This window comes from Cavia porcellus, unplaced genomic scaffold (genome assembly GCF_034190915.1).
Source record: "Cavia porcellus strain 051 isolate PalLab524CR breed Dunkin Hartley unplaced genomic scaffold, mCavPor4.1 scaffold_23, whole genome shotgun sequence".
Taxonomy (NCBI): Eukaryota; Metazoa; Chordata; class Mammalia; order Rodentia; family Caviidae; genus Cavia; species Cavia porcellus.
In genome coordinates, this window is record NW_026947506.1 from 26,146,008 (window position 1) to 26,163,583 (window position 17,576).

Here is a 17,576-nt window from a genome sequence, read left to right on the forward strand (position 1 = left end):
GCCATGAAACATCACCGTGTTGTAAAGTATGCTTAAGCCAGCGACACACTGTAGATACCAGGTTCTCCCGCCAAGGAGGTGCCACACAGCCACCCTCCAGGACCTCAGAGTGGTGGAGAGCAGAGCCTTGCACCAGCCGAAGCTGACCTCACTTCTCACATGGTCTTTGTGGCTGTGCCTCGCAGGCCTGCTAGTCTGGGCTTCCTTGAAGGATGCTGGGATATAAAGCTGTGATTTCTGGCACAAGGCAGGGTTAAGGCAACAGCTCTCTGTGTTCCAGCACAGTTGGGGCAGTGTAAAATGGTGCAGAGGCCACACTGAAATGCCTCATGTTCCCTGTCAGGTGAAGTCATTCCTCTCGAGTCAGCCAGCAGAGGTGGCAGGGCCTCCCCATCTACTCTGTGTGTGGGACACAGCGCCACGTGTCCCAGTCTACACCCTGACCCCAGCCCCAGTAGATCGTCAGTAGCTGGTGGTCCTCACCAGCAGATCAGCTCCCTCCTGCGACTCTTCCCTCCCCGCCTTGCCTAAGGTGCATCAGGGAGATGTGAACAGGTAGCTGAGAAGTGGGTTTGTCATGGAGTTTATGCGGCAAATAACAAGTTGCAGTCACCGCGTCAGGGCCAGCCTGACCTTCTGTGTCTGTTCTGTGTCATTCACCTGGTAAGTGCCACACAAAGTGTGAGTGTACCTTGTGCCCGCTACGGGAGCCATCACAGCTGAGCATGGCAGTGGGGGCAGGCACCGTGCTTTTCTGATTACAGTGCTCACCACTTACGTATATTCCACACAGTATTTACACAAGCTCTTCAAGAGAGACCATCACAAGGGGCAGTGCTACCACGAGAAGCAGATCAGTCTCTACGCAGAGTATGATCGGCCCAACCTGCTGCCCTTTCTCCGAGACAGCACGCACTGCCCACTGGAGAAGGTAAGACACGGGCGGCCCACTGGTACATGGCAGCAGAGGAGCCATTTGTCCCACTTGTGATGCTCTTCTGTTCTCGAATCCCTGTGGGGGAAGCAGGCAGCTCAGCTGGGCCAGCGATGAGCATGGAGTCCTGGTGGGTGAGGTTTTAGTGAGGAGCTCACACAGTCTGCAGCAGGCTGAGCCAGAGCAAAGGTAAACTAGGGACTCAGTCAGCCGAGTGATGGCAGGAGTCTCTACTGTGGTCTGCAGCATTTTAAGACTTTAAAAATGTTAATGAAAATAATAACAAATGAGCCATTCATTATTATCCACACATGTAAAATACAGTATTTTTAAACTGCTCAAGTGTCCTTTCCCTGTAATTTTCAGGTGTGTTCATCAGGCACTAGTCTGCATTTTGCAAATCCGATTGGGTGGTGCCTAAGAGTGGTGAAGGGATAGCACAGGCTCTTAGCTCTGGAGGCTTTGTGCCTGAGTGTCTCGTGCCCAGCAGCGCTCACCAGGTGGCAGTGTTCAGGAAGCCGGAGGGATGGAGTCTGAGAAATGAAGTTCATAGACTTCAATGAAAGAAATTTAAAGCCTGGATCAAAGAGGACGGGGTTGAGATTAGGCTGAAATCATTCTTTAATTTATAATTAAAAGGTGCTCTCAGATTTCTATTTTACCTTAACATTAATCAAGAAAAGGAGCACTGGGCTGGGGTTTATTAGCTCAGCGGCACAAGTGCCTGCTTGGCAAATGCGAAGTTGTGAATTTGATCCCTGGTACCAAAACAAAAAAAGAAAGAAAGAATAACCTGTGAAATTCAGATTTTGGAGCCTCCTGCTTCCTTTGCAGCGGGTGATGCCCCCTCCCGCCTTCAGACCCCTCGCTCAGGGCCTCCCTTGCGTTGGGTCACACTCCGGCTCTGTGCGCTGCAGAAACCTCCTCTGCCCCACATGACCGCCACTGGCCACGCATCACAGCTAAGTATGTGAAGTGTGGCTGGTAAAGCCAGCACCTGAATTTAGTTTAATTTTAATCAGTATAAATTTAAATTGTCACATTTAAAAAAGCAAGTGGCTGCTTTCTTGGACACGTCTGGTGTGGCTTTAGACTGCAGACTCCTTGGGTTTGAGGCAAGCATGTTCTCAGGCAGTCTTCTGTGACCTAGAAGAGAGGGGAGTTCTTTACATTTGAATGCTTGAGTCAAGCATAAAACTGATTCATGAATACCTTTTAGTAATAAACCATTTGTGTGTGCATTTGTCCTGTCCAGTTTTATTAGCATTCTGGTTATCTGTGAGTGACACAGTTGCCCATGTTAAACTGTAACCCAGGTCCTCTGATGTCAGGATTTTTGTTCTTTTTTCCATTTTTCTTCGTATACTACTGTGGATTCAACTCAGAGCCCTTGTTTCTAGGGCTTTTTCACTAAGCTGCATTCCCAACCTTTTTTAATTTTTATTTTGAAACACAGTCTTGCTGAATCACTAAGTTGCTCAGACTGGGCTCAAACTTGTGATCTTTCTGCCTCGGCTTCCCAGGGAACTGCTTCCACTTACCTTTCCTGGGTTTGCACTGAGCAAGGTAGCATCAGAAAGACGGTGCAGTGTTTGCAGGCAGGTGAGAGAGCAGAGGGTGAGGTCCACCTTGCATCCCCTCTGGACGAATGAGCACTGTCTCGGTGTCGGCTGGGACTGGGTTCGGCTACAAGTGGGTGCAGTGAGGGTCACAGTGCAGCAGAGCATGTTCAGTTCACTGCCGCGTGGGAGGGCAGGTGGCCCGATCAGGGTCGGAGAGTTGACTCTTTATCTTGCTCCGCTACCTCGCGTGAGCTCAGCCCCAAGGCATGTGGTGCCCGAGACCTGTTTTTGGGTGACCTGACTATGGATGGGGGCCAGAAGATGCCCCACTGTGTTCTGCAGCTCTTTGACATGAGTCACTTGCTCCCCTCCTGCCAGGGAGGCTTTGAGATGAATGTGTGGTTTTCAAGTGTGAACAGTGGCACACCTGCAGTTTAAAAAAAATTTTTAAAATCTTTGTTATTACAAGTTTGCAGTACATAATGATTACAAACACTGTGGGGAATGTTACCCAACAATCGATTTGTCCCCCCCCCCACCCAACCTCCCTTTTGGATATATTTTTGCCAGTATCAGATTCATTCATTTTATTTTATAGGTCCTTGTTGAATTATCATCAAATAGATTAAGAGCCAGACTAATAAGCCAAAAACATAAAAATGCATAAAAGTATCATATTAAAAGATACACTTTCAGATACATTGCTGGATTATAATAACTTTTTTCTCTTTTCCTAATGTTATTTTACATTTTATGTATTGGGTTTTTTATAACATAAGAGGAACTATGTGATATTTAAGCTTGTGAGTCTTATCTATTTCATTTAACATTGTCATCTCAAGATGCATCCATTTTCTTATAAATGACTTGAGTTTATCCCTTTTTAGGGCAGATTAGTACTGTGTTATATATAAATACCACATTGTCTTGACATCTGCTGATGGACATACATGCTACTGCCAAGATTTAGTTATTACAAATCTTGTGCATGGGCGTGCATACATCATTGTAACATCCTCTTTAACTGTTTTGGGCACATACCCAGAAGGGGAATAGCGGGGTCAAATGGAATTTCTAATTTGAGTTTTTTGAGGAATCTCCATTCTGTTTTCCATGGTGATTGTTTCAGTTTCCATTCCCTCCAACGCTGAAGAAGGGTTCCTGTTTCTCTTGCAGCCTCTCCAGCATTTATGACTGGTAGATTTCTTGAAGATAGCCATTCTTTCTTGAGTAAGATGGAAACTGAGTGATAATTTGCATTTCTCGAATGGCCAACAGTGTTGAACATTTTTTTATGTATTTATTGACTGTTGGTACTTGTTCATCTGAGAAGTGTCTGTTCATTTTGGATGCCCATTTTTTTTAATTGGGTCTTTAAATTTAGGGACTCTAATTTTTGAGTTCTTTATATATTCTAGATATCAGTCCTTTAGGGATTAGCAGCAGATTTTTTCTCTAATTCTGTACTTTGTCTCTTCACTCTGTTTGTACTACCTTCACTCTGTTTAAAGGGATCTTGTTAGTCATCAAATGACCTGTTTCTTCCTCCTTGCGGCCTTCAGTTATTCTTTCTCATCTAAATGGTGCATGGACCTTAAAAGACTCCTAGTTTCTCTACAGTTCTAAACTCCAGGGATGTTTGCTATACTTTTTTCCTTTTTTTGCTGCATTGATCTCTGTGATCAGCCTTTTTCCTGCCTCATAGCTAGTTTAAAATATATAGCCTCCAGAAAAATTCTTACTCAAAAATCAAAATATCAAAACCAGTTCCTGCTGTTATTTCCCAAGATAGATCTCTGAGCAGAGCCAATTAATTCGAGCTGTTCTTTTTATCTTCTTGATTCTTGTTTTTAAAACAACCCTGGCTAGTTGTTTTCACATGACTAATCTCAATATGTGATAGGAAACTTGCTCTTGAAACCTTTACTGACTGTTCATTAAAAATATATCTATATATTTTTATTGCACACCTACCGTGGGCCAGGCAGGATGCAAAGCACAGGGCTCAGCATGCACGTCTTCCTAGCGGAGGGAAATTAAATGAGTTGCTGGCTGATGGAGGCTGGTGTTGAAGCCCTGTGTGCAGGAACAGGCAGAGGGGAGGTCTAGGATAAGCTGCTGTCTGGTCCCTGTTATCTCTGTCTGAAGTCCTCCGCAGGGTAGAGGTAAGGAAACACCTTAGGCAGGAAGACATCTTGGAGAGAGGAGCTGGGAGGTAACTGTTCTGGGAATTTACAGTGAGCAAGGTAGACCCTGCTCACTGTAAAGATGCTTGACTCTGAAAAGTCATGTAGGAGAGCTGTGAGGTCCTCTGTCCCTGTGACTGCATCCAGTTCAGGTGCCATCTCTCCTCTGGACCTTTCTGCAAAAGGACCCGAGTTCAGTTCCCTTCTCTGTGCCTTCCCTCATGTTCTACTGATCTTGGAATAACATGTGGCTACATCCCTGTCATCCTCCCCATAAGTGTGGACTCAGGCTGCTTCTGCTCCTCCTGAGTGCCTCCTCTTGTGTTCCACTCACCTGTCATCACTATTTTTATTATTGCTGTCACGTTGGCATCTCTTGTGTAATCTGACCCGCTAGCACAGAGCACGTAGTAAACGAGCATCAGTTTGCTTCGAGGTACCAAGTTATATACACACACAATGTTCTTTTTTACATGGACAAGAAACCCTTCTCTCTTCAGAATCTTCGTGATGATCAGGTACATTTTTTCCCTCTGGCTTTTCAAAGATCCTTGAGCAGAGTTCTCAAACCCTTTGAGCTGGCCACAGCAATATTCCCAGGAGATTGATGGACTGATTGATTGGTTGGTTGATTGACTTACTCACTCACTTGTGCATGCATACCGCTTAAGTTTACAGAGCAGATGGTCCTGCCCAGCGCAGGAACGTGTTACCTTGGACAGCATACTTTTCATGGAGCTTGTGTTGCACTGGAAGGAAACATTTTAAACAAATGACTGTGTTTAATGGAAGTAGGGCACTCTAGAAACCAAAGTAAAATGAAGAGATAATATGCTCCACATCGCTGTACGTACATTATCTGTTAACATGTGTGGTACGCAGTAACTCTAGGAGGCCAGGGAAAGTGGCTACCAGCAAGAGCCAAGGACATTTATCTTTATTGCTTGGTTTTGTTGTTAAAGGAAAGCAGTGGAAACATTTTCACACTTGGAAGTGATTCTATTAATATTTGTTCTTGTCTGGTAGCTTTTAGTAACATTTTTACCTTGCTTCATTTGAAGGCTCTTGAAATCTGTCAGCAGAGAAACTTTGTAGAAGAGACGGTTTATCTTCTAAGTAAGTACTTTTATTTAATTTTAGTCTCCATAAAGAAAGAAATGGTGCACCAACCTGATACAGATCGTGTAAGAATTGACATACATTTCAGAATGAAGTAACATAATTTGCTGCCCATTTTTTTGTGTATTTCATGTGTTAAAAAAAGAATTTAATGCATGAAAAAGATTAATATGTGAAAAAAAACTCAGGATACAAAGCAGAAGGGTTATTTAGTAAATACTGTTGGAAGAATATACTAGTAATTTTAATTAAACACAACACTCATTTCACAACAGATTAATTTTTTAAAAATTATAATCAGTTTATAGTACCATCATATTGATAGAAAATAATCTTCATTTTTAAAATTCACATTATATATAACTGGAGGAAAGGCAGTTAAATGTGGAATTTAGAAGAGTGACAACTTTTAATTTGGGGGATTTTTGAGACAGGGTTTGCTGTGCAGTGCAGGCTGGCCTTGAACTCATGGCAATCCTCCTGCCTTGGCCTGCCAAATACTGGGATTAGAGGCATGCACCACCATGGGCAGCTTAAGCAAAACAACTTTTCAACACAGTGCGCTCATCTGCTGCCTCTGGTCTTCTGGTTCCTGCCCTGACGTATGTCACTGTTTCTGGACTAGGCATGGCAGGACCCAGAACTCCTTTTTATGTTCCATCACACTGCATCAGAGCAGTGCAGGGTTTCCTGACGATGTAAGGAAGCCAGGTATTAGTGACGTACAGCAGAAAGTTTCCATGAGCTGTTTCTCCAGGGTCACTTCCCCTTTAGTGCTGTCCCACGCCATAACCTTCTCTTGTACAATTCTCACTGGCTTCTTTGGCCTCTATTGAAAAATTTCCAAATCTTCTTTTCCCTCTTATGCATATGCAAGATGTGTGTGCTTAGCAACAGGCTGGAACTTTGCATTTATGGGAAATTACTTACCTTAGGGGAAACGCTTTTGGGGCTACATGACCACATTTTGAGGGTTCTAATTTACAACCTCAAGTAGTTCATCCATTTACTTCTTACAGTATTCCCCCAAGAAATAATCTGCTGGAATACATTTTTATCATGTCATACTTAGAAGCAAAAGACTTATAAAGAGCTGTGTCTGGTTTTATAAATACTTAAAATCCTATACACATAAATAATAACTATTTTTAAAAGACACACATGCTGAGACTAACCCTGGTAAAAAAAAAAAAAAAAAAAAAAACACAATGCTACCAAAGGGATATGAAGTGGGGTGTCATTTTTTTTCACCCAGTATTCGACTTGGCAGTGGTGGCCCATAATGAGGAAGATTCAAAATCCTTCCCTTGTCCCTGTGCAGGGAGGAGACAGGATGAGGTAACAGCCCACAGCAGGCTTTCTAAAGCAAGAATCATGACAAAAGCTGGTGGAAATCATTTAAACGTATTGAAATGCCAGTAATCAGTGAGCAAAGTGTGTAAAGCTATAACTAGCTAACAGAAGCATAGGTGGTGAATAATTTGTCTTGGGAAGGGTGTTGTTGCAAGGCTTTCCCCTGAACTTGGAAAAAGAGATGAGGGAGCCCGGTGATACAGTTGTGTAACTAGAGAGTCTGTAGTTATATCCAAAGAACAACAAGCAAAACCACTGTAGACAGGCAGAATGATTTCCTCGGCCTCTAAAAGTCCTAAGCATACCACACATGAAGATGGTAACATCCAAAGCAAACACGTGTGGGAAGGAAAGCAGAATCCAGCAGAGCTGAGCTGAGGGACCTGCTCTGATGTCAGTAGCTACAAGGCAAGTGACTACATTTTCGTTAACACTTGTATAAAGTGGTCGCACTGGCAGAACATCCCTCCTAGGAGTGCAGGGTTCCTGAGCGTTGCACTTTGTGTAAGTTACTTACAGGAGAGCTCTGCACAAAGTGAATATCCACTAAGAGGGAAATACTTACCTCACTCTGCTATGGATAGTGAATGTGATACTAAGAAAATGCGCTTTTGATTTAGCTTCTAAACTGTGTAAATGGGTTGTAAGAGAGGCTGTTTGTTCTTAAAGTAAATCGTGCCTTCCTTACTTCCTCCCCCATCTAGGCCGGATGGGCAACAGCCGAAGTGCCCTAAAGATGATCATGGAGGAATTGCATGATGTGGATAAAGCAATTGAATTCGCCAAGGAGCAAGACGATGGGGAACTTTGGGAAGATCTCATTTTATACTCCATCGATAAGCCACGTAAGCAGAGGGGCCACCGGATTGTAATGCTTTCTCTCCAATATAGCCAGTTACATGTAGAATAAGATTGAGACTGAATTAAAAATACAGTGAAGTGTCTACAATAAAAATAGGCCAGGCATGCTGGGAGGGTTCCTGACCTCCTCCCTGGCAGAAAGGGCAGGTGTCTCCTCACTGAGCACTGCCGAGTATGACGCAGAAAGCGGTGCATGGCTTATTAACCGTGCCCCCACTGCTCCCCAGGCATCAGCCACACTGAGTAAGTGTCACCTGTTTTGGTTTGGGTTTGGTTTTCGTTTGTATACCAGCGCAATTATTTTGAAATCCTGTAGCCCTTACCAGTCTCTATGAAAATGTATGTGAGTGTTTGCAATACAGCTTTTAGTGGCTGTTTCAGGAGTTTGTATTTGTTGGTCATCTGGTTTACCATTTGCATTGAGCTGTAGTTTTAGAAACCAAAGCAGTTACCCAGCAGTAACCCAGAGCCTCTTGAAGACACGGAAGGATTGATAGGCTAGTAATAGTGGTATACAGTCTCCTTTCATGTTCAGATACCTTCATCTGAAGTTGGCTCTAGTGACTTAATCTTTTGAAATCTGACAAATGTAACTGGGCACGATAAAGTAGTGGTTGCAGACTCTTAACAGACCAAGTTGGCACAATTAGAAACCAAAGTGGACTTATAGGTATGGCCTGGTTTTGAATGTGGCCTCATTGCTTGCTAGCTTTGTGACTTTGGTAAATCTACCTCGTCTCCCTTATCTGTAAAATGGGGACACATAACGTCCCACCTTGCAAAATATCAGAGAAAACAGTATAATAAATGAAACACACGAAGTTCCCAATAAATATTAGTTGTTTCCTTTGGACAATATAAACTGTATTTTTAAGGAAAGTGTTGTTTTTTGTTTTGTTTGTCTCTTTGAGACGGATTTTGCTATGCAGTTCAGGCTGGCCTTGAACTCACTTTGTAATTCATGCTGGCATTCCTCCTGTATCAGCCTCCTAAGTGCTGAAATGGTGTGCACCACCATACCCAACTGTTTGCCTGTTTTTAAACTGTTCTCATTTAATTTTTCCTTTATGTCTTAAGGAAACTTGATTCTTGAGAGTTTAGAGAATTAAATTTAAAACTTCAAAAATTTTAACATTTTTTAGTTATTTTTAGTAAAAAAAAATTTATTATGTGCAAATAACATCGCTTATACATCCATTGTCTTCTCTATTTTATAGCATTCATTACTGGCTTGTTAAACAATATCGGCACACATGTTGACCCAATTCTACTGATTCACCGAATTAAGGAGGGAATGGAGATCCCCAATCTGAGGGATTCATTGGTAAAAATTCTGCAGGACTATAATTTGCAGGTAAGTGTCTTATCTTAAAGCATGCCTGACCTAAACAGCTTACTTCTGGGTAACTAAGATTTGTGTTATTAGAGCCTTTTAGTTTAATACATTTTACTTAGGCCCATATACATTTTTATTTTTGAAAGTAGTAAAAATGCAACAGCACAAGACAGAACAAAGCCAATCGAGACAATGCAGTGAAATTGGTACAGGATTTCACAGTAGGGTACTGGGATAGTAGTAATATGTACTATGGTATATCTCTTTAACTTCACAATAGTTGTCCAGTCAATTAGGTATAGTAAAATCAAACCAAAAATAGAACATTATAAAACCAATTGAGAATACTGAATAGAGCAAAAGAAACATAACAAAACAGTAAAAACAACCCATGCCTTCGAACAGAAGATAGAAGGAAATCCTCCATATTTGCTATAGTGCATATGGTCATCCTCCCAAGGGATGCTGAGACATCTATCCCAAGTAGCTATGGTGGGGAGGGGCAGGCTGGGGAAGGGTGCTTGATTTTCAGCCAGAGTGGCAATAGGCTCACAGGTAATGGTTCTCCTCCAGGGTCATGCTGCAGGTGCAGGGTGAGTGAATAAGCTGCTGGCTGCCTGAATCCCTCCATGGCCAGATCTCGGGAGCTGTATTCTCCTCCTGGCCCATGCCGCAGGCGCTTACCAAGAGGGCGGGTGAATAAGCTGCCTGAGTCCCTCCTTGGGCCCACATATTTGGAAAACCATGTAAGAAACCAGAGCTGGCCATGGTGGTGCACATCTGTAATCCTAGTACTCGAGGAGGTTAAGGTAGAAGGATCCCAGGTTCAAGCCACCTGGGCAACTTAGACCACGCCTGAAATAAAAAAAGGGCTGGAGATATAGCTCAGTGTTAAGGCCCTGGGTTCCATTCCCAGTATCACACATGAAAGAAAACAAAACTAGAAACATCACCCCTTGAGAAAGTTTCTGATTGCTACGACGTTCCCAGACTATTGGCATGTGGAGAAAGTGTGGCTCTTTATTGTAGGGTACACAGCATGACATCAGAGAGAGTGTGAGAATTAGGGGGGCTGCTGCATTAAGCCACCCAAATGTCTTCAAGGAGGATAACTTTTCAAATTGTTTGATAGTTTTTGTTTGTGCCATTCTGTAATCCATTGTGTGAAAGAAACATAACAAATTCTACTTCACCTTTGTTTTACTAAAATAGGACTTTATTATTCTCTTAATTCAGAATTTGTGATAAGAATAATGGATCCCATTACCTCCATGTAGCTAATTACAGAGCATCCTAATCTTTCCCCTAAAAGGATTTGAGCAATTCCTAACTTTAAGTATGTCACTAGTTTCCATAGAGCTTCAGAATGTTCATAACATATTGCCTTAAAAATTCAGACTGATTCACTTGAAAGTCATTTTTGTTGCGATGGAAGAAATTGATTTCCTGGAAATAGCATAACCTTGCAGCCAAAAGGTAAGGTTGTAAGAGGACCTTTGTGATCATCTAAGAGGAGTAAGGGGGCAAAGCTTAGTTTATGAGAATGTAAAATAATGTAACTACTTTTTATGACATTTGGAATGTACCTTCAAAACATAACCCAGGAGGTACAGTGTTGATGTAAGACATGGACCGCAGTTCCATAGAAACGCGTATGTGACATTCTGAACACCAGCTCCCTGGCAGCCTTACACTGGAAACAGCCTAAGTGTCCCTCAATAGGAAACTTTGCCTTACTGTAGGTACCTCTTGGCCACAGAATCAGTGCTGCATCTCCACACCTCCCAACCACGTTCCAGACAGGAAGATGTGGAAGCAAAGGCCTTTTCCTAATGAGGCTTTGCTTTTTTTATTTGAAGGGACCACTTCCCAGGCCAATACTGATTTCACAGACCAGAAGTAACGTGATGAGCCACTACTACTTGCACATTTTAGTTGGACACACACTAAACATAGTCATAACTGTATGTGTAAGGAGGAGGAACTGGAGTGCAGGAAAGTGTCCGCAATACTTTGTTTTCTGAAGGCAGCATACCTGGAAGCATACAGAAAAAAAAAAAAAAAAAAAAAAAAAACAGATCAGTTAAATCTAAGTGGCAGGAATTTGGGCATCTTTCTTTTTAATGTTGCATATATTGAAAAGTCACACAAAGTAATGGAACATTTTCCTGGTTACTTTCCGTACCACTGGGACACAATATTTGACACCCCCAGCTTAAAAGAGGACAGGCTTATTTTAGCTCACGGTTTAGAAGTTTCAGTCCATGCTCTGCCAGCTGCAGGGCAGGGCAGCGTGGCTCAGGGGCATAGACAGGAAGCAGAAGGTGAAAGGAGGGGGCCTGGAGGGAGATAAACCCTTCCAGACTATGCCCCCCATGGCCACCTCTTCTCACCAGATCCCGCCTGTAGCAGCAAGTCAGCAATAAGCACCAAATCCAGTCCCCTTTCTAAAGCCCCACCTTTGAGGGGATGGGCCTTGGGGTGGTGAGCATCCAGGTATAAACCATAGCAAAGATAGTAATCAGAGTGCAGTAGCAGTGGTCATAGGAGAGAGTGCATGTGCCCTCATTGCCTAAAGAATGCCAATGTTGTGGAGATTGGAAGACAAGTGGAAGGTGACAGTCCACAGCTGAAAAGGCGGGGTAAGGTGACCTGAAGAGACAGAAGTGAGTGGAACTCGGCAGTGAGAAAAGGAGTAAGCCAGCTACGGCACCGTGTGACTCGCAGCCTTTGTAGGAAGGACTTTTACAGAGAGCACCGAGCCTGAGCGTTTAGGGTGAGGTCGGTGTCATCTCATAGAGTTGCTGCAGGGATTCAGGGACCTCATCATCACCATCACACCCGGGCACATGCGGGGTCCTGTGCAAGGCCTCATGGTGTCTTATGCAGCTGTCTCTCCCCTGCCACCTCAGGAGTCTCAGTCACTGCAGATGTTCTGGCGTGGAAGACTTCTCTGCAGATGTCTTATTTTTTTGATAATCCTACCTGTCGTCATGTCAGTGAAACAAAATGTTTTTTATGTCTTTCTGATCGGGAGCTTTGGATCCAGATCAGATGAAGCACAAAGTGCCAGAGTTAGCTATAGTTGTGAACTTTTCCTTCTGCCTTCTGCAGGCAGCAACTCTGCCTGTTCAGAAAGTGTCTTCCTGCTGGGACATGGTTCCTTCTTAGTCTGCAGTCTCTTTTTAGTCTGCAGACCCACTGGCTTCTGTCTAGACTGCTGGCCGTGCCTTCATCCTGTATTATTCATGCCGAGCACTCCCGAGGGTCAGAGTTAGCTGTTCATGAAATAAGCACCAGGGATGCTACAGCTGACACTATTTTTAAGTTTATTATGTGAGTGTTGGAAGCTGAGCAGATGTATATGCTTGCTTATAAATTTCCCCAAAATTTATACTTTAATGATATCTGTTAAATTTTTAATGTCTTTAAATTTTAAAAAATTCCACTTTCAGCTGGGTGTGGTGGTACAAGCCTGTAAAACCAGTGCTCTGGGAGGCTGGAGGAGAATCACAAATCTGACCCCAGCCCGGGCAATTTAGCAAAACACTGCCTCAAAAAAAAAAAATTGACCAAGGGCTGGGGATGTAGCCCAGTGTGAAGGTATTGTGTTCGCTTGTCTTTACCACTGAAAATAAAAAGAAATTCATTATGTCAGTTAATGTAAGAATACTGACATATGGTCATGTCTTGCTCGTCAGTACTGGAAACAGCAGGAACAGCTATAATCTGAACATCAATTCTGCTTTCCCGAGTGTGCCCTTCGTATACAGAGTATATACTTACAGTTTTATACATAGAGGTTCTTGGGGACCTTTGAGGGAACACAGGGCAAGGCCGCTGGAGGTGATAAGCATGGGGATCACACCGGCTGCTCCTTTAACTCCCTTTCCCCAGTAGCATGACTGAATCTCTACAAGCAAAACATGGGTTTTGCTTTGCTTTGTGGGTTTGGTGTTAGAGACCGATATCACTTGGAGAAAGCCAAAGCCCTCCATACTGGTACTGCTGTGACCCACACCACTAAAAGTCACTTGGCTCTCTGTTCAGCATGTGTCCACCCAGTGCCTGTCTTTGCAGTGAACAGATAGGGTTGTGAATATAGGGGTGATTTTGGACTGACAGACTGTCCATCCTGGGTAGAGATGGAAAGACCAGAGTGAGCAAGTCACGGAAGGGCTGGAGGCAGGGCCGGGGTCTCTAGACCTTGAAGTTTGTCTTTGACCTTCAGAGGGCTACAGAGCCACTGTGTCATCATTTTAAAAATACAGAACATGCTAAGGATAGTGAGAGGCTCGTGGCCTCCCAGGTCTGTCCTGTGAGGTTTGGGGGAGGCGGGAAGGTAATAAGGGCCAGAAAGCAGAACAATTTGGAGCACCAGGACTTTCTAAGGCCCCAGTAAGAAGCCTTTCATCTGCAGGATTAGTGTGCTTAGGACAGCTTTTCTCTTCAAATGTGTCCATTAGATTCTGCTGCGGGAAGGCTGCAAGAAGATCCTGGTGGCCGACTCTTTGTCCTTACTGAAGAAGATGCACCGAACTCAAATGAAAGGCGTCCTGGTCGATGGTGGGTAGACCCGACACCGCCCCTCGGAGCCATGCGCCCTGCTGCGGGGTTGGAGCCACACCTTACCCCAGTGTGTTCTCTTACAGAGGAGAACATCTGCGAGTCCTGCCTGTCCCCCATCCTCCCCTCAGGTGAGAAGATCAAAAGGAAGTCGCCCAAAATATGTGTCAGCAAGGGGTGGAATTAATATTCTGAAATTGGTTCGTTTCTACTTACAAACTTTCAAAACAATCCAGGTTAAAGATTATGTCCACCTCTGTCCTTGCCAAGAAATCCAGGCTGAGATTATTTCTGCCACTGTCCGTACTCTGTTGGTGCTGGTGCCACCTCATGCAGAGCGGACGTGTACAGCACTGGGGCTCATGGCCGCCATGGGCACAGCCTAAGGACCTGGTACCACCCGCCCCAGGGACTGTGGCCTGGTGACTCAGGATCACGCATTCCTAACAAGCTCACAGGGAACTGAAGCTGTTGGTGCAGGGCACCCTTTGAGAACACCATCCCAGAGTAAAGCAAAGCCAGGCAGAACTTGGCACCCATATGTTTAGCTTAGGGTGGCAGGACCGTGTGCACCTAAGAAAACGTTTTATAGGTGGCTTTCCTGTACTCTTTCTGTGTTGTGGCCTGCTAGGCTCCTGGATCTGTCATCTCCCATCTCCATGGAAACTTCATACTCAGCATCCAGTTGGAACCCTGAGCCTTTCAAAGAGAGACACAAGCGTCAGTTTATGTCTGTTTCTTACTAAATGTGTCTGCCTTCATGTATAATGAAGAGTCTCTTATTTAAGGTTCATTCTGACATGAGGAAGTCACCTAATTTGAAAGTAGATATTCAAGCATCAATGTCAGGATACTAAAAAATGCCCCCCACTTTTGCAGTACAGATTTAGCACTAAACACCTGGCTGGCCTCACATTCCCTTAGCAGAAAGGGTTTATTTCATAGGCAGTAGAATGAGAATCACGTTTGGATTTTTAAACACTTCGATTAAAACCTGCTGTGCACTAAGCAAAAATGTAGCTTTCCTGGGGGTGCAGGCAGCATGTCAGCAGGAAGGGGCCCCACAGAGGTCACACATACAGTGAGATCCCTGCTCAGAGCACTGGCACCAGAATAGGACCCATGAGGTGGGCATGCAGTGACACACAGGCTCCAGGCTGGGATTCTGACAGGTCTGCCTCTGACATTGGGTCCACTAGAATCAGCATTTCCATAAAGCCACAAACTGTATGTAGATTATGAAGACGGGGAGGGTTTGGGCACACAGGGGCCCAGTATACACACAGTGATCGCAGCTTTTAAAATACGTGTGGTTGCATTTGCTGTAAAATTTTGCTCCTATTTATAAGAGACCAGGTAAGCTGTGACTCACAGCAGCAGGAGTGCAGTGCCTGCTTTGCATGTGGCTGTCCACCCCTCAGCATTGAATGCATTCAGACGGAAGGCCCCCTCGGAGGCGGCCAGTGCAGGCTGCACCTGCCTGGTCTGCTCGCCGCAGTGAGCTCTCCCCTCTTCCACAGATGCGGCCAAGCCCTTCAGCGTGGTGGTCTTTCACTGCCGCCACATGTTCCACAAGGAGTGCCTTCCTGTGCCTGGTGTGGTGAGTCGGGGCAGGAGGGAAAGGGGAACCAAAGCTGTGCCGGGAGGGCTCCATACCCTAAAGCATCGTTCTTGTGGCTCCCCTGGTGGAGATTAAAGCTGTTCTGGGCCCCTCTGGCTTTCGGTACCATTGGGTTTGACATTCTTAGGTTCAACCAACCTCAAATCAAAAATACTAGGGATTGTGAAGTTGCCACAGTACTGCACATTTGCTTATTTTGTTCTCTTTCGTAAACAATGCAGTATTGCAAACATTTGTGCAGCCTTTACATCATGTTAGGTATGATAAGTAATGCAGAGAGGCTTGAAAGCCCACAGAGCGTCTGTATAGGTTGCATTCTGGTTGTATAAGGGACCTGACCACCAGTGGGTGTTGGGATCAGAAAGGGCTGGAACGGACCCCCACCCTGTACCGTGGGATGACTGCACTTCTACATCATGTAAGGCAGGCTGTCTACTTTTCAAGGGCTGAAATATAGAGGGAGCTAGGCTAAACATTACAGAAGTAGTGAAGTGAATCCCTGGCTGTGCGCTGTAGAGCTGCTCAGCACAGAACCGTTTTATGTCCTGCGGGATCTCCCTGACTCGCGTATGGTGACACTGCTCTTTGAGGGTTACAGCCCCAGCAGACTTGGCCCGCTGCTGTGCAGTCAGCGTGCTGTGATCTCCCTGTGCACCAAAAATACCCTCCAGGAAAAGGAGCCGCCTTGGCTCTTTCCTCTCCACCCTGCCCCACTAACAGTGCTTATGTAGCAGAACAAGAGGAGCTACGTGCATCTGTTCATCTTCTTTTTTAAATTACATTTTCAGAATTCTGCACAGTACTGCAACATCTGCAGCGCTAAGAACCGCGGGCCAGGCAGCGCGATTCTGGAGATGAAGAAGTAGCTCGGCACTGCAGGGCACTCCTCGCCGCCCCGAGGCTGCTCAGAGACTCACCCAACGTGTCAGGAAGACACTCAGCCAGTTCAGTTTGAATTCCGTGTACCTGCAAACGGTTCCTGTCCCCTGCACATCTGTGGCGGTGTCCCTCTGCTGTTGACAGAGTTGTGCTCTCCCATGCCGAAAGTTCCTGGGTTCACAGTCACTGTCTCATCACCTGCTTGTTGGGCACGTTTCTGTAGCAACTGGGAGCTGCTGAGACTGTTCCGCTGTCTCAGGACAGAGCCAGCTGCAGTGGCCCCGTGCTCACTGCTGGCCCTGCCACCACTTGGCCCTGTGGCCCTGCACTCTGCTTGCTTCCCAGGTTCAGCTTTTTTGATGTCATCATTCAGTGACCTCCCCAAAAGGCCTTTAATGAAACACTGTGCAACTTCTCGTTCACTCGGAGACGTCTAGAGCAGCTGGCATGCTGCCAGTGGCAACTTTATGCTAACTCATTCATGTTTCTGTGCATACTGACAGCCCTCCGGGTATCTGGGCCTGTCAGGAGTTCAGTGTTTGGTGGCTAAATAAATGTTAGCTCTTTTCATTGCATGTGACTCACGTTCACTGGGTTAAACAACTGAAATCAAGAAGTTTCATGTTCCTTTAAGGAACAGAAGAGTCTTAGCACCCAGTTACCTAGGGGTGACAGTGAGGGTTTGTTGGTAGGCAGGAAAGCACAGCCCTATCAGGGTAGATAGGGAGTCTCAGGAGGAATTGGGGTGGGGGTCTGATGTCCCCGTGGCCTTCTCTGGAGCCGCCCACAGAACAGCACAGAGAGAGGAGAGAATTCAAACTGAACTGGCTGTGTGTCTCCCTGACTCTTTGAGCGCCTTCATTCTCCCAAAGCTGCAGGGAGGCGCTGCTGCACCCCTTCCTGACAGGAAGAAACCAAATGCAGACAAACCGGGTTGCAAAGATGCTGCCGACCTCAGAGCAGCGCTGCCCGTCCCTCCTCACCCTTTGAGAGACACCAGGTGGGCCCAGAGGAAACGCGTGGCATGTTTTCTTCATGGAGTTCAGACTCCCATGGACGACAGACGACAGACGGGTTTGTCATAAGAACCTAGTTAGAACCGCAGGGTCTCTGCTGATGTCGGATGGACCCCTCTCTGGGTGTCACCTGTCTCTAAGAT

General features: G+C 45.2%; 1 protein-coding gene across 1 annotated transcript in view; it reads left to right on the top strand.

Moving 5' to 3' along the window:
- The window catches only part of Vps41 (VPS41 subunit of HOPS complex), a 147,228-nt gene extending 130,236 nt beyond the window's left edge, over nucleotides 1-16,992 (top strand). The window contains exons 22-29 of the mRNA XM_003469953.5: nucleotides 794-931; nucleotides 5,744-5,798; nucleotides 7,859-7,999; nucleotides 9,233-9,369; nucleotides 13,818-13,917; nucleotides 14,004-14,048; nucleotides 15,438-15,517; nucleotides 16,327-16,992. Of these exons, the coding sequence (XP_003470001.2) occupies nucleotides 794-931; nucleotides 5,744-5,798; nucleotides 7,859-7,999; nucleotides 9,233-9,369; nucleotides 13,818-13,917; nucleotides 14,004-14,048; nucleotides 15,438-15,517; nucleotides 16,327-16,404 (774 nt within the window). The 3' untranslated portion in view covers nucleotides 16,405-16,992. The remainder of the gene's footprint in view (nucleotides 1-793; nucleotides 932-5,743; nucleotides 5,799-7,858; nucleotides 8,000-9,232; nucleotides 9,370-13,817; nucleotides 13,918-14,003; nucleotides 14,049-15,437; nucleotides 15,518-16,326) is intronic.
- The last annotated feature ends 584 nt before the right edge of the window (nucleotides 16,993-17,576 follow it).